The 14004-nt window shown below is 34.7% G+C and overlaps 1 protein-coding gene across 1 annotated transcript; it reads right to left on the reverse strand.

Moving 5' to 3' along the window:
* Nucleotides 1–1851: 1851 nt before the first annotated feature.
* On the reverse strand, nt 1852–11566 carry LOC131157269 (iron-sulfur assembly protein IscA-like 1, mitochondrial). Its single transcript, XM_058111272.1, has 3 exons — nt 11273–11566; nt 6035–6152; nt 1852–2324 (listed from the first exon to the last, which is right to left on the reverse strand). The coding sequence occupies exons 1-3, from the start codon at nt 11550–11552 to the stop codon at nt 2219–2221; spliced, it is 504 nt and encodes a 167-aa protein (XP_057967255.1). The 5' UTR covers nt 11553–11566; the 3' UTR covers nt 1852–2218.
* Between the last annotated feature and the right edge of the window lie 2438 nt (nt 11567–14004).

Consider the following 14004-nt stretch of genomic DNA (forward strand, 5'->3'; position numbering starts at 1 on the left):
AGAGGTGTCGCAGCTCAGAGCCAGAGAAAGAGGCTCATGCCTCAGGATTTTCAAGCGAGTTCCAGCCGAGAGCCATGGAGAGGAGACCGATATGGAGGTAGTCAGGGATGGATGATGGGGCGCAGTGGTCCTCAGAGTGGACGGGTTATTCCTACCTGTCCTAGATGTGGTCAGAGACATTCAAGTGAATGTAGAATGGGGGAGGACTTCTGCTACCATTGTGGGAGACCCAGGCACAGGTCTTGGTCGTGTCAGGGACTACCGGCCCAGGCACCAGCTCCTAGACCGTTTCGAGGTGGTTATCAGGCGCCCCATGGAGGCCAGCAAAGGAACACTGCACCGACGAGAGTTTATGCGTTGACGCCAAGACAGCTCGAGACGTAGTTACAGGTATCCTTATTACTTTTTCATATAAAGCTATTGTTTTATTTGATACAGGTGTCACCGATTCTTTTATATCATCGGTGTATGCTAAGTTAACGGGATATGAGGCAGAGTTGTTGGATGTTGGGTTGGCTGTAGCTACGCCGACTGGATCAGTGGTGAGATGTAGGAGAATACTCAGGGACTTTTCCGTGACCATTCAAGAAAAAGTACTGTCAGCTGATCTTGTGATATTAGACATGCAAGGGTTTGATTAGTTAAGTTATAAATAATATTAGTCATTTAAGGCATTATAAGTGCATTAAAGGAAAGATGTGGATTATAGGAACTGGGTTGTCTCAAAAGAGGAGGATGACTATTCGTTTGCTAGAACCAAAAGCCAAAATTTTGGTAGATAGAGCAAAAACTTCTTTCAAGAATAGGTCAAACCTGGTCATTTCTCAAAAACAATAGCTAAGGGTCCCGATACTATCGCTCGTATCTAGAATCTACATGTTAGTGCTCATGATTTCGAGAGTCATACTAATTATTTGGAGGAGATCTGCGAGAAGTATTTAGTGCCCATTTGAGTATACTCTTTATAATCTTTTGATAATCATACATGTTGAGTGGGACGTATTTTCACAATGTTCGTTTTGCCAATTATGAAATATGGTTAAGCGATCCTAAAACAATGAGCCGATTAAATTTAAATTTGAAAACAAAACAAAACTAATAGGAACAGAGCAAAAAAAAAGTATACAATTAAATGAATAAGAATATGGTTATTAAAATGACCAACATAATTTAATATATATATATATATATATATATATATATATATATATATATGCTTTTTTATGGGTTTTTTTTTTAAAAAAAAAAAATAGACAGATTCATTAAATGAGTGAGTTGACATGTGAATTAATCGCAAGTTTTGTTCAAAAATTACGGTAAATTGGTCAATTTAATTTTTTTCTATTCCAGATCCCATACCTCAAAATACAAACTATTAATTGACATGATAATAAATATATATTTTCAAAATTGAGAAATTAGCTCTTAAAATTATGCTTGTAATTAAAGTATTTTCGTTATGTTTTGAATTATAATTTTTCTAATAGCATTATAATGATAAAGTCATGTCCACACATCTTTGTAAAATATTCCATGCATTTTAACTCAAGAAAGCCCTAATCAACGAGTAAAAGGAAATCTTGTGTTTCAAATGAAAGAAAATTATATATATATATGAAATGTTCACTTCTTTTACTAATATTACTAATCCTAGGACACCAGAAAAAAAAAAAAAAAAAATTGTTTCATAGTGAAATGGCTAAAAAATTCTAAGATGGGTATAGATAGCTCAGTCACCATTGAATTAAAAGACCTCAACAAACTGAAAACACACATCCATAACAACGGTCCCTATGATTCTGATATATGATATATGAAGCAAGAAAGCATAACAAGCAATGACAACAGCAGGAGTTGAATTCCCATTTCTTTACTTTCATGGAACAGCAGCTTTTAAGATGTTGCAGACCACAAGATCATGGCCCCCTAAAAAGAATAAATAAATAAATTCAATTTACCAAGATCACTAATTGCATCAAACAAATAAACATTGTAACCTTTTCTAGGGTACCATATTAATAATGCCAAAAATTCAGAGAAGGAAGATGATATTGAAGCAGCTAATGTCAGCCCTCGTCTCTATGAAGCTCACCAGACATGCCTAGAGCTTTCATTAATCTTTGTCAATCTTGACTGGTCCAGTCAGTCGACTGATTCTCAGATGTATTTCACTTGGCCAGTTGGACAACAAAAATTCTTGCAATCCGTTACAAGTACGTTAACCACCTCCCTGTTTAGCAGCTCCCGTACTTGCTGTTGTCATGAAAGATTCACCGCAACCGCACTGCCCTCTAGAGTTTGGATTGATAAATATGAATTCAGACCTGCAAATGTGACGAGGAAAGAAGACATTAAAATAGAGATGTTCATTTGGGGGTAGCAACTTTGAAATAAAAGGGGTAACATATTTAAAACAAATCACAAGAGGCAAATATACAACACAAAATTACCAACCAAAGCAAATTAAGAAATTTTTTTTAATCAGGTCAAATGGCTGAGAGCAGAACATCGAGGTTTATACGTCCATTTTTCTTCCCAACTATACATCAACATGCCTGCTGTACCACCTCCTCTTTCCTTGCCACTAATAGGCTGTTAAGGTTCTCAATGTCAATCTTCACTTGCTTCCTTAAATTGGGTGGTGAAGAAAAAAAAAGGGGGAAGGAATTCGTAAAAGCAAGTCCCTCCCTCTTACTTCCCATTATGCAACCAAAATCCAGGGACCTATGTAAAAGTCCACATGATTTAATAATTATACTTCAATACAGCAGATCCTCATGTCGACTTGCATGGACTCCAATGCAATTGGCAGAAACAGAATGGAGGATGGCAAGACGAGATGCAAAGCAGGTGGTAATAAGCTGGCAATAGTAGCAGTGTGACATCAGTAACAGTTGTCGTAGTTGGCAAGTTATCTGTGACAGAAGTCTTAAGGTCAGGGTTAATAGTACAGCTATTATGGCCCAGCAGCAATAAGAAATGCACTGGAAAAAATAGCACACTTGCGATAGTCCAGATGCAGGAGAAGGTAAGTCTTCACAATGTTGGCAGTAGGGTAATGCCATTTGGCTACATGAACAGAGTTTGCAGTAATGATGTTACCATAGCAAGGCCATGTTAGTGGTAGTGACCAGTGAGGCAGCAATGACATGGGAATTGTGCGGTTAGAATGGAGGTGGGAATTACGGCAGCGGCAGTAGGATGACCCTAACAGTTCCAACAGTAGTATGGCAGTTCATGCATGAAATGATACAATTGAGGAGGTGATGGTGGTTGATGATGTGCCTTGCAGGCATTTAGTGGTACTGCTGTTTGCACAATATGGTTAGTGGTGTCATTGGAGTTGGAGGTGGAACATGACATAGACACAACATGGCTCATGGGTACCACATGAGACGAAATTTGGTGGTGGCGATGGCTGAGAAGTGTTGATATGTACACAACATGGTTCATGAGCACAACATAACACAAACATGGAAATTTGTAATAGGATTTAACAACACATTAAACAAATATCTATTTTCACATGAATAATATGTGTGTTTGTGTGCACATGCTAGCACTACACCAACACAATGGATGATTTGATGCACAAATACCATAAAAATAAAATTCCTGTAATTTGAAAAAAAAAAAAAAAATAGTCACTTACAACCAACGTAATGCGTCTGATTGTTCCAGACAAATATTTAATTAACACTTTTTTCCATGGTATACTTTCAATTAAATTTTGAGACCGAGTGTGCACATGAATGCATGCCTCTGCAAGAAAGGGGGAAGAGATGGGGTAGAGACTCCAGAAAAAAAGGCAAGGTAGTTACTAAAACAATTCATTTAGTTCTTCACTTCTTCCTAAGGCTTTAACTTAATTGTGAGAGAGAAAAAGAGAGAGATTATCAGGTCTTAAGACCCTGCTAAGTATGGAAAACTGTGCTGCCGCATCAATGTTGTACACTGGCGTACTCAGCTGCACATGTGCACACACCTCTATACCCAAAGAAGTGCCCTGATACACCCCCCCCCCCCCCAACCCACCCAAAAAACAAAGGCAAATTACGAGATAACTTGATTGTTGTCTTTATGCATGGAAATACAATACTATCCCTTCTATATAATGTTTCATAATTCAGATTAAACAAAGTTAGGGGTAATAAAGCAATTGCGCACTTGTGAAAGTACTATAACTCCCACTTCACAATAAACCACCCACTCTCCTAAACTTCTTGTAATCATTTTACCATTATGGCTTCAATTTTTTTTTCAAAAATAGTGTGTGTGTGTGTGTGTGCGTGCACATTCCACGTGTATTCCAAAACCAAGCAAAAACCCAAGCACAAATAATGGAATTACTTTCATGTGTTGAATAATAAATAATTAATTGGTTTCCAATTTAATCTTACATTAGCACATTGCGGTGCAAATTTGAGTGACAGGAAAAAAAATATGAGATGCAAAGATTGACATGATATACTTAATGCTGAGAATGACATGGCAACGAAAAATGGATAAACATGACAAGATTGACTTATAATTTCTTTTCAAATAGATAGAAATCCCTCAAGTTCTTCATCAAAGAAAGAGATCCTAGGACCACGTTTCATCAAGGCTAATCTTTACTATGGATTTTTGTGAATGCACATGCGCACACAGTAAATAAAAAGAAAATCAGAAGAAAAGCGAAAAAAACAACGATTTACATAGACTGGCAGTGCATTCTGTTTACTCTTTGAGAAACTCCACTATACTATGTTAAAGCTTGATATAGATTGTTGCCCCACAAGCTAATAGTTTAAGCTTTTAGATAAAGTGGCAATCTAACATGGTTTCAAAGCTCATTACCAGGAGGTCCAGGGTTCTAATCTTATTGCCTGCATTTATTATGCAATGTTTAAAAATTATTATATTCCCTGTAATGGGTTTTACTTCTTGTTTGTTCATCTCCCCATGAGCTGTAGGGCTGCACGAGTGAGGGAGTATTAAAGCTTGATATACATTGTTGGCTCAAAACCTAATAGTTCAAGCTTTTAAGTGAAGTGGTAATCTAACAAGACAGAAAAAAAAAAAACCTCTGTCATAGTTTCAACCTTTGGATAGAAGTATATATATATCCCATGTGAAAAACCTAAAAATGCCCTCATAAAACAACAATATAATGGCACTACGCCCTGAGATAATGTATGATGGGGGTGATGTACCAACCCTTCCCCCAACAAACTGTTGGGCCTTTTCTATACCAAGAGGCTTTGCATAGAAGGCAAGGGGACCACCCTTTTGCACATAAGCCGCAACTCAACACGGATAAACAACATTTGTGACAAACAATGCTTCACAATTAAAAACTCAACAACCAGTGCACAAAGCTCCCACACCATATTAGGGGTTTGGGGAAGACATGCCTTATGCAATCTTACCTCTACTTTTGGAGAGGCTGCTTCCATGATTTGAACCAGTGACCTTTAGGTTTTAGTGTAAAAACCCTGAATCAAGGCTCGTCCTCAACAATGCTCCACAACAAAAGACTAACATTACTTTCAAAGGAATCTTTTCTTCTTCTTTTTTTCCATTTGGCGTAGTACACTTCGAAATAAAATCAAATATGTATCTTCATGCGTGCATAATTATAACTCTTCCCACTCTCCTCCTTTTCCTCCCTTATTAAGATTCAATTCGTTACAATTTCAACACAAAAATTTTCTTTAATTCTTTATTTAAAAAATATTTTTTTTTCCAAAATTCAAAAAATAATCATGTACCAAAATTTCACCAGCACATCAAGTTTGTGTTCTAAAATTCATTTTAATACATCAAACATGTCCAGGGCAGGTCTGAAACACATGGAAGTTTTGAAGGTATATCCATGTCAAACAAATGCTAAATAAAACATAGTTTCCCTTTCAAACTGACTATACCACTAGATTAAGAAATGAACATATAAAAACATAGTCATTCCCAATTTTGTGTATGCTTGCCAATCATTATAGATTAATATAAATATTGCACCACTTTGGCTAAAGAGTAAAGAAGATAAGTGTACCTGAGTTTGTCATCAACAAAATCCATCTTTGTACCAATGACATGCATGAGGGCCTTTGGGTCAATAAGTATCTTTACACCCTTGTCCTCGACCAGCTCGTCAAACTTACCTTTCTCATCTGTCAGTTTAGCAGGCAATGAGAAAGAATCGATTCAACATACTGCTCATCATTCTTATCCAAAAAAACATACTGCTCATCATACACTGGTTCCCAAAATAAAACATTTTCTAAGAACAAAAACATCAATGAGTGCAAACTTTCATGATATGCAGAGCTTGATCCTGCTTTTGACAATAACAGATCCACATTCCATTATCAACAACAAAACCAAGCCTTAAGTCCTACTAGGTGGGGTCGGCTATATGAATCTTTTCCACTAGTTTATGTGACCATGGATCACTTCTTTTGACAAATTTAGTGCAATTAAATCCTTACTCACTATCTCATTCTAAGTTATTTTAAGTCTACCCCTACCCCTTCCACTGTCCCCATAGTAACTAACTCACTCTTTCTCACTGACGCACTATGGGGCCTACGTTGCAAGCGCCCAAACTATTTGAGTTGTCCCTCCCTTATCTTATCTTCTATAGGACCTACACCTAACTTACCACGAATATTTTCATTCATTAATTTATATTTCAGTGTTATACCACTCATTCATCTAAGCATTCTCATCTCGACAACTTTTACTTTTTAGATATTCTGTTTCTTCGTTGTCCAACATTTTGATACATATAGCAAAACTGGTCTTATAGTCATCCTATAAAACTTCCCTTTTAATTTTAAGGATATTCTACAATTACAAAGCACACTTGAAGCACTTCTCAATTTTACCCAATCTACTTTAACCCTATGCATTACATCATTTTCAATTTCTCCTTCAGCGTGCATAATAAATCTAAGGTATCGAAATCTACAAGTGCTATTTATTTCTTCATTAGCAAGTTTAACTTTGTCTCCAATATTCCTCCTACCATTATTGAAATTACATTTCATATATTCTATCTTATTTTTACTTATCCTAAAGCCTTTAGATTCCAAAACGTTTCTCCATAATTCTAACTTAACTTCTACTCCGCCCCTAGTTTCATTTATCAATACAATATCATCTGCAAATAACATACATCATGGAACCTCATTTTGAATGTTCTTAGTCAGTTGGTCCATTACTAAAGCAAAAAGATAAGGGCTCAAAGCAAATCCTTGATGCACACCTATGGTGATTGGAAATTCTCTAGTTTCTTCATCTATAGTCCTTATATTAGTCATTACTCCATATATATTTTTAATAACATCAATATACCTACTACATACAACTTTTTTTTTTTCTAAAACCCACCATAGAACTTCCCTAGGTATCTGTCATATGCTTTTTCTAAGTCAATAAATATCACATGCAAGTATCTCTTTTTTCCCTAAACTTTTCCATTAATCTTCTTAAAAGATATATAGCTATTGTGGTAGATCTCCCAGGCATAAAACCAAATTTATTTTCTGCGACCTTTGTTTCTAGCTTTAATCTTTGTTCAACTACCCTTTCCCACAATTTTATCATATGACTCAAAGTTATCCAGTTTCTACATTTTTGCCACGTTTTATACCAAATTCTTTTTGTCTTTACGGATTCTTTTTGTCTTTACGGCTTTCTGGACATCTTTATCCCACCGCCAACTTTCTTTGTTGTTTGAAAATATTCCCCTTGATTCACCTAAAATTTCTTTTGCTATCTTTTTAATAGAGCTAGCTAATCGACTCCAAAGAATATTTATATCTATCACATCTTTTATAGTCCAATCTCCATCTTTGATCATTTTATCTTTAAATTTTATTATATTTTCTCCCTTTAGGTTTCACCACCTAGTTTTCTTACATTGATTTATTTTATCCTTTTTCTTCCACTTTTTAATACATATATCTAACACTAAAACTCTATGTTGTGTGGTTAGACTTTCACCTAGAATAACTCCACAATCCTTGCATGATAAACGATCTACCCTCCTAGTTAAAAAAAAAAATCTATTTAACTTCTATTTTGACCATTTTTAAAGGTTATTCAATGTTCTCTCTTCTTAAAGCAAGAATTCATTGCAATAAAATCATATGACATAGCGAAATCTAAGATCATCTCCTTGGGCTCATTTTTGTCTCCATATCCATATCCTCTATGTTCTCATAACCTTTATTATCATTTTTAACATGTTCATTCAGATCTCCTCCTATGAATATTTTCTCAGTCCCTAGTATGTCTTATAATTATCCATATATTCCCAAAATTGTCTCTTAAGATTTTCTGCTAAGCTTACTTAAGGAGCATAAGCACTAATGATATTTATAATCTCTTGCCTTAACACCATCTTTATTTTTATAATTATATCCCCTAAAAAAAATTGAGTTTTTATTAGTATAACCATCAAGACATTGATGAAATGATGCTGAAAATCAGTCACACAACTGTTCTACTTATTTTGGAGGCCAATGCTCCCCATCTAAAATAAGATTATCAACCTGAAAAGAATAAAAAAACGAAATAACAAACAGAAACCAAAGGAAAAGGAAAAATATCAAATAAAATTAATTCCAAGATTAGTGAATAAGGAAGCCTTGTGCTTGTGCTGTCTTCTCCCTTTTTCTTTTTTTAATTTTCATCAAAAGCATTTTTGTTAGAATTTAGAGTATATGATATGTAGAGATTGATTCACAAGATCTGTACAAAACTTTGAATCTGGATGGGTATGTTGACATTGAAACCTAGCATCCAAGTTTGACCATGAATGACAAACATCATATATTGTTCATCAATTGGAAGAAATAAATAAATAAATAAACCCAAGAGCACCTAGGATAGGGACAACAAGTACAATGGTTTACAATGTCAAACTGATTCACTACTGAATGCTGCATAGCACATACCATCTTCTTCTGTGCCTCAGTTCCAACCTGACAGGGTGCTCTATAGCGTATGCTTATTTGACAAGCTATCAAAAAATTAAGCAAAATATACCTCAAAAGTTAGTGATAATGTCTCAAGGCTGCTTGGAGGACAACTAGTGACAAATCATGGAGTCCCCTCAAAACACCTGAGATGATTAATTAATGATCCATTAATCTTAATCTTCCAACTAGGCCAATATGGTACATAACAACACATATGGCTACTCAAGGAGGCGGGAATTCTGTACAGGGGAGGAAAAAACCAAAAAACAAACAAACACTATACCAAATAAAAATGGTAGGAGGGGAGAACAAAAATGGAAGGAGAAATTACCCAGCACAAGTTTTTGTTAGGAGAATATCTGCTTCTCATTCTTTCAGTTTATATATATATATATATAGATCTAATAGGATTTCAGCTGATGATATTGAGTTTGAAGGGAAAACTTATATAGGAGCATCTCAACCCTTAAGTGAAAATGTCAATAATAAGTTTGGGGACCACTGTGGAGTGTGGACCCTCGATGGGGGCAGTGATGCAGGACAAGGAGCAAGAATATGTGATGACCCCTTGCTGGATACTAATTTAGAAGAATTGGATTAAGGGATTATTCTGCCTAGCTGATTAGTTTATTATTTGTGTTTAGTATAACTAGTGGTAGGATTATGTGTAATTGGGGGTTTGTTTGTAATAAATATGTCTTTTAGAAGTTCATTTATTATGTCATGTATTTTTAGAGGTTTATGTGTAATTCTTGCAATTTGGGCTTTCTTATAAATAGGGTGTAAAAGTCAAGTAGGAGTTAGTTTTTGATGGGCTTGAATTGAAAGTGAAGTGCAATTCTCCCCATTATATCTCCTTCTTCTCTTCCTTCTTCTCTTCCGTCTTCTTCTTCTTCTCCTCCTCCACTCTACCTCTCCCAAAGTCTCTCTTGGCTGCAATTAATTGATGCTGTTCTGCATCAGGCAGCTAGAGTTTGACTCACCTTGGGAAAGATTTTTGTGCATCTATCCATAAAAAAGGAACGACACAGGAGCTGTTAATTCAATCAAATCATGTATCTCAGGTCCAGCATTTACAAACACCCAAACCCCACATTGGGAAGCTTGGATTTCAGACATTGGATTTTGATTTGTGTGCATTTGAATAAAATGTTACACAAAATTGTATTGAGTTTTGTCCAAACCTATACAAATCCAAATTCAAAGCTTGAAATCCATGCTCTCAAACATAACCAAAATGTGTGCATACACAAGTATAATGTCAAAAAGCCCTACTTCTACAAAATTCCCTTTTGTCCCCCCTATTTAAAAAAGATTTTTTGCATGCCCTTGCCTAAGGCCCCTACTATCTAATGCCTGAAACTTTTCTTTCCCTATTTCAAAACATTTTCGTCGGAGTGCCTCATTCCATTGTCTCACAAAAAACATAAATGGAGGCTGCAGAGGTTTAGATGGTTATACTCTCAATTATTCTGTTAAATTTTAATAAAAAATAAGCATGGTGAATTGTTAAAACTTCCTCTAAAAATCAAAGCACTAACAGTCTACCAGCACTGCGCTTGTTGCTAACACACGACAAATCTCAGCAGTATCACTGAAGCACCGCCATTCTATTTTAAAGCCACTAACATGTTGCATACATATATAGTAATTTCGCAAGTACCTTGCCCAATAGTTTCAGCACAACACAAGCCCAAGTAAACTACAAATGAGACAAAATACTAGTATCTCGCCATTATTTTAAGGCTTAAAATATCTGTATACTCAAACGAAACCTTGTTTCCTAAAAAAAAAAAATCCTGGGAAGAACAAAAATTAAATAAATAAATAGAACCTAGGTGCGAGGAGATATTTCTTGTCCAAGCTAATTGAAAGAACAAAACACAAATCCTACGAATGTACAACAAAATATCCATCAGCATAACTGGATTAATGGAACCCAGATCTCTTTTTGGTCCCTGAGAATTCATTTGGAAATAAAAAATGGAAAAGAAAATAAATTAAGCTTCTATATCACATATTATACAGCTTGGGGCCTTAAATTTGAGAAGAAAACAAAACCCCTTAGCTCAGGTGAATCGAGATTTTAAAAAAATAAAAAATAAAAAATAAAAAATAAAATTCAAATTTTCCTTTTCTTTTAGTTGAGTTTCCAACCGACCAAACGACGAGTCATCCTAAAATATTCTTATCGCTCGAAAAAAATTCCAAAATTTGGGCATAGATACCATTGCATCGAATCAGCCAATAACCAAAGAATAGATGAATACATATAGAGATAGTGGGAAGGGAAGAGGTATAACCTGCGTAGTTGAGGGTGTAGGATAAGCCGTTGCAGCCGCGAGCCTTCACGCCAAGCCTGAGGAAAGGGCGGCGGCGCTGCTCCAGCAGATAACGTATTCTGGCGGCGGCGGCATCGGTCAACGTCAGGGCTTGACGCCGGAGGGCCGGCCCGATCTTCTCTGCCGCTGCTGCGAAAAATGGTGAAGCCATTGTCGCCAGCCAATTTGGCGCAGAAAATGAGTTTATGCCGTTCAGTTTCAGGCTGGCTAGTATGGTCATTTTGGTAGACAGTCGGTCCATGAACTCAATGGACACGTGGCAGCAGAAATGTGGTCTGCACACGACACTTTGTGTATTTAATTAAGTGTTTCTAAATCGTTTAATAAAATGATAGTAATGATTAATAAAATTATGTGCACGTTGTTAAATATGTTAGAATTTTTCGAACTATAATAACACTTATTTCAATTTTTAATTCAATAAATGTCAAAATTTAATTGTAAATCATGAGAAATTTTATAAAATTTTAGAAAATATTAATAAATATAAAAATCATTGTAATGTTTAGAAGAAACATGTTGTGAATAAATATAAACTAGCACAATGACCGCATTAAACACATTTGAGAAATGTGAATAAAAAATAAATTTTAAATAAATATTAATTATTATGCATATTTTGAAATTCAACTAAGCTAGATATGGAAAAAAATGTCAAACAAAATGTTGTACTAGCTTCCAAGCTCATTTCCCTTTTTATAAATTTCATAAATTTAAAAATGTATCACTCATATGTCTTTTGTAATAATAATTATTAATAAAAAATTGATAATACATAAGTTTGAATCTAGGTTTTGAATCTCATTCTCCTTCAAAAAGCTCATAGTGAAAACTCAAGATAACTAAATCATGGAGAACTTGTACAGTAAAACATGAAAAGCCTTATATAGGCTTGTAACACAAGAGAAATATCCCTCAACCTTTATAACTAAAGTGTTAACAATGCATTATAACTCAACACGTTCAATGAGAGTAATACCGTCAACGATTACATGGACGATTTCAAGTAGAAACAAATTCAGAAGGAAACCGTTAACGGTTACATTTGTTTTCTACAGATTTAAATGACGATAAAAACTAAGGAGCGTCAAAGATTTAAAGTCAATTGTCTAAAGATCATATATGTTAACAAATCATAGTCTATTGATTCAAAAGGAGCATATAGGTTAACAACGTAGATTTTATCTCAGATCATATGATTTATGATATCTTATTTATTATTAACTATATCTTGTAAACTTATTTAAGTACCCTAACAAGTATCCTTCGTAAGCACATAGTGTAACGACCCAAAAAAAAAAATTTAAAAAAATTATTATTAATTAATTAATTATTATTAAGAAAATTAATTAAATTAAGAAATTTGAGGATTTTGGATATATATATATATATATATATATAAGTATATATGTAAGTATATATATATATAAGTATGTATAAGTATATATAAAAGTTTATAGTAAGGATAAAGGAAAGAAAAAAAAAAAGAAAAACTTAATTCTTAAGTTTCCTCGAGCAGAGGAAAGCAGAAAAAAAAAAAAAAAAAAAAAAAAATCCTTCTCATGCGCAGAACGGCAGGGAAAGAAAAAAAAAAAAAAAAAACTCTCTCAGCTCACGCTCTCCACTCCTCTTCTCTCTACGATTTCGTGGCGTATTATCGCCTAATTGAAAATCCAAAAATACCACCGAACTCCATTCTCCACCACCGACATATCTACCGAAGTGGATTTGTCGTAGGAGTAACATAGACATATCTCCTGAGGTAAGCAAAATTCTCATTCTTGTCTCAATTTTTCTTAAATTTTAAGCCAAATGAGCGATCGGATACCATCACGAGAATCTAGGGATGATTCTCTACAAATCTAGTGGAGCGGATTTCTCGTGAAATCGTTGTAGGAATAGCCCCAAAACTAGGATAAATGGGTTATTTAAAAATTAATTGTTATTTAATTATTCTAAATTAGGAAATGTTAAAAGAATATTTTATTAGGGTTGATTTGATTGAATCAGGGTTTGGGTGAGCATTACGAGTATTATTTTGAGAGTCCTGCAGGCGTGCTTTAGGGAATCAGGTAAGGGGGAATAAAATTATATCAGTATTTTTTTAAAAGTAAACCAGTTATTTACGAGTGTATGAAATTTATTATTTATCCATATGATTTTTAAAACCGTCTAAGTACTGGAAAATGATGATATTGTTTAAGGTTTATATTTGGGATAATTGCATATGATATTAAATCTGTGTGACATGAGAGTAATTTTTCCTAATAAATTGAATTTGAATTACTGTGGTATTTGGGTTTGTATGTGGAGGTGTTTGAAATGATTATGATATGATAAATGAATTGTTATGTTTGACTCATGTGTGGAAATGTATTGATCTGTTAGGATACTGTGTGGGAAATGAATTGATTTGTTGGATTCCTATGTGGAAATACATTGATGCGTCTGTGTGAACTAACTAGTTTGGTTATTCGTATGCATCTCAATATAACGTTGGCATGAGGAGGTTGTTATATTGCCTAAATATAAATCATGATATGATGTTGGCAGGTTGAGAAGTTTGTCATATTATCATTTATACGGGGTAGGACATTGGCAAGTCGAGGAGCTTGTTCTACTGATGTATGACACGTAGGTCATGGGGATTGGATACTGGTGAATAGTGGTGCCTGTGTAAACCACGTGTTACT

This window comes from Malania oleifera, chromosome 6 (genome assembly GCF_029873635.1).
Source record: "Malania oleifera isolate guangnan ecotype guangnan chromosome 6, ASM2987363v1, whole genome shotgun sequence".
Classification (NCBI taxonomy): domain Eukaryota; kingdom Viridiplantae; phylum Streptophyta; class Magnoliopsida; order Santalales; family Ximeniaceae; genus Malania; species Malania oleifera.

Coding starts and splice junctions, on each gene's coding strand:
- LOC131157269 (XM_058111272.1), bottom strand. CDS start 11,552: ATGGACCGACTGTCTACCAAAATGACCATACTAGCCAGCCTGAAACTG. Junction 6,153..11,272: donor CTACACCCTCAACTACGCAG/GTTATACCTCTT, acceptor CTAAACTGACAG/ATGAGAAAGGTAAGTTTGAC. Junction 2,325..6,034: donor TTTGTTGATGACAAACTCAG/GTACACTTATCT, acceptor TCACATTTGCAG/GTCTGAATTCATATTTATCA.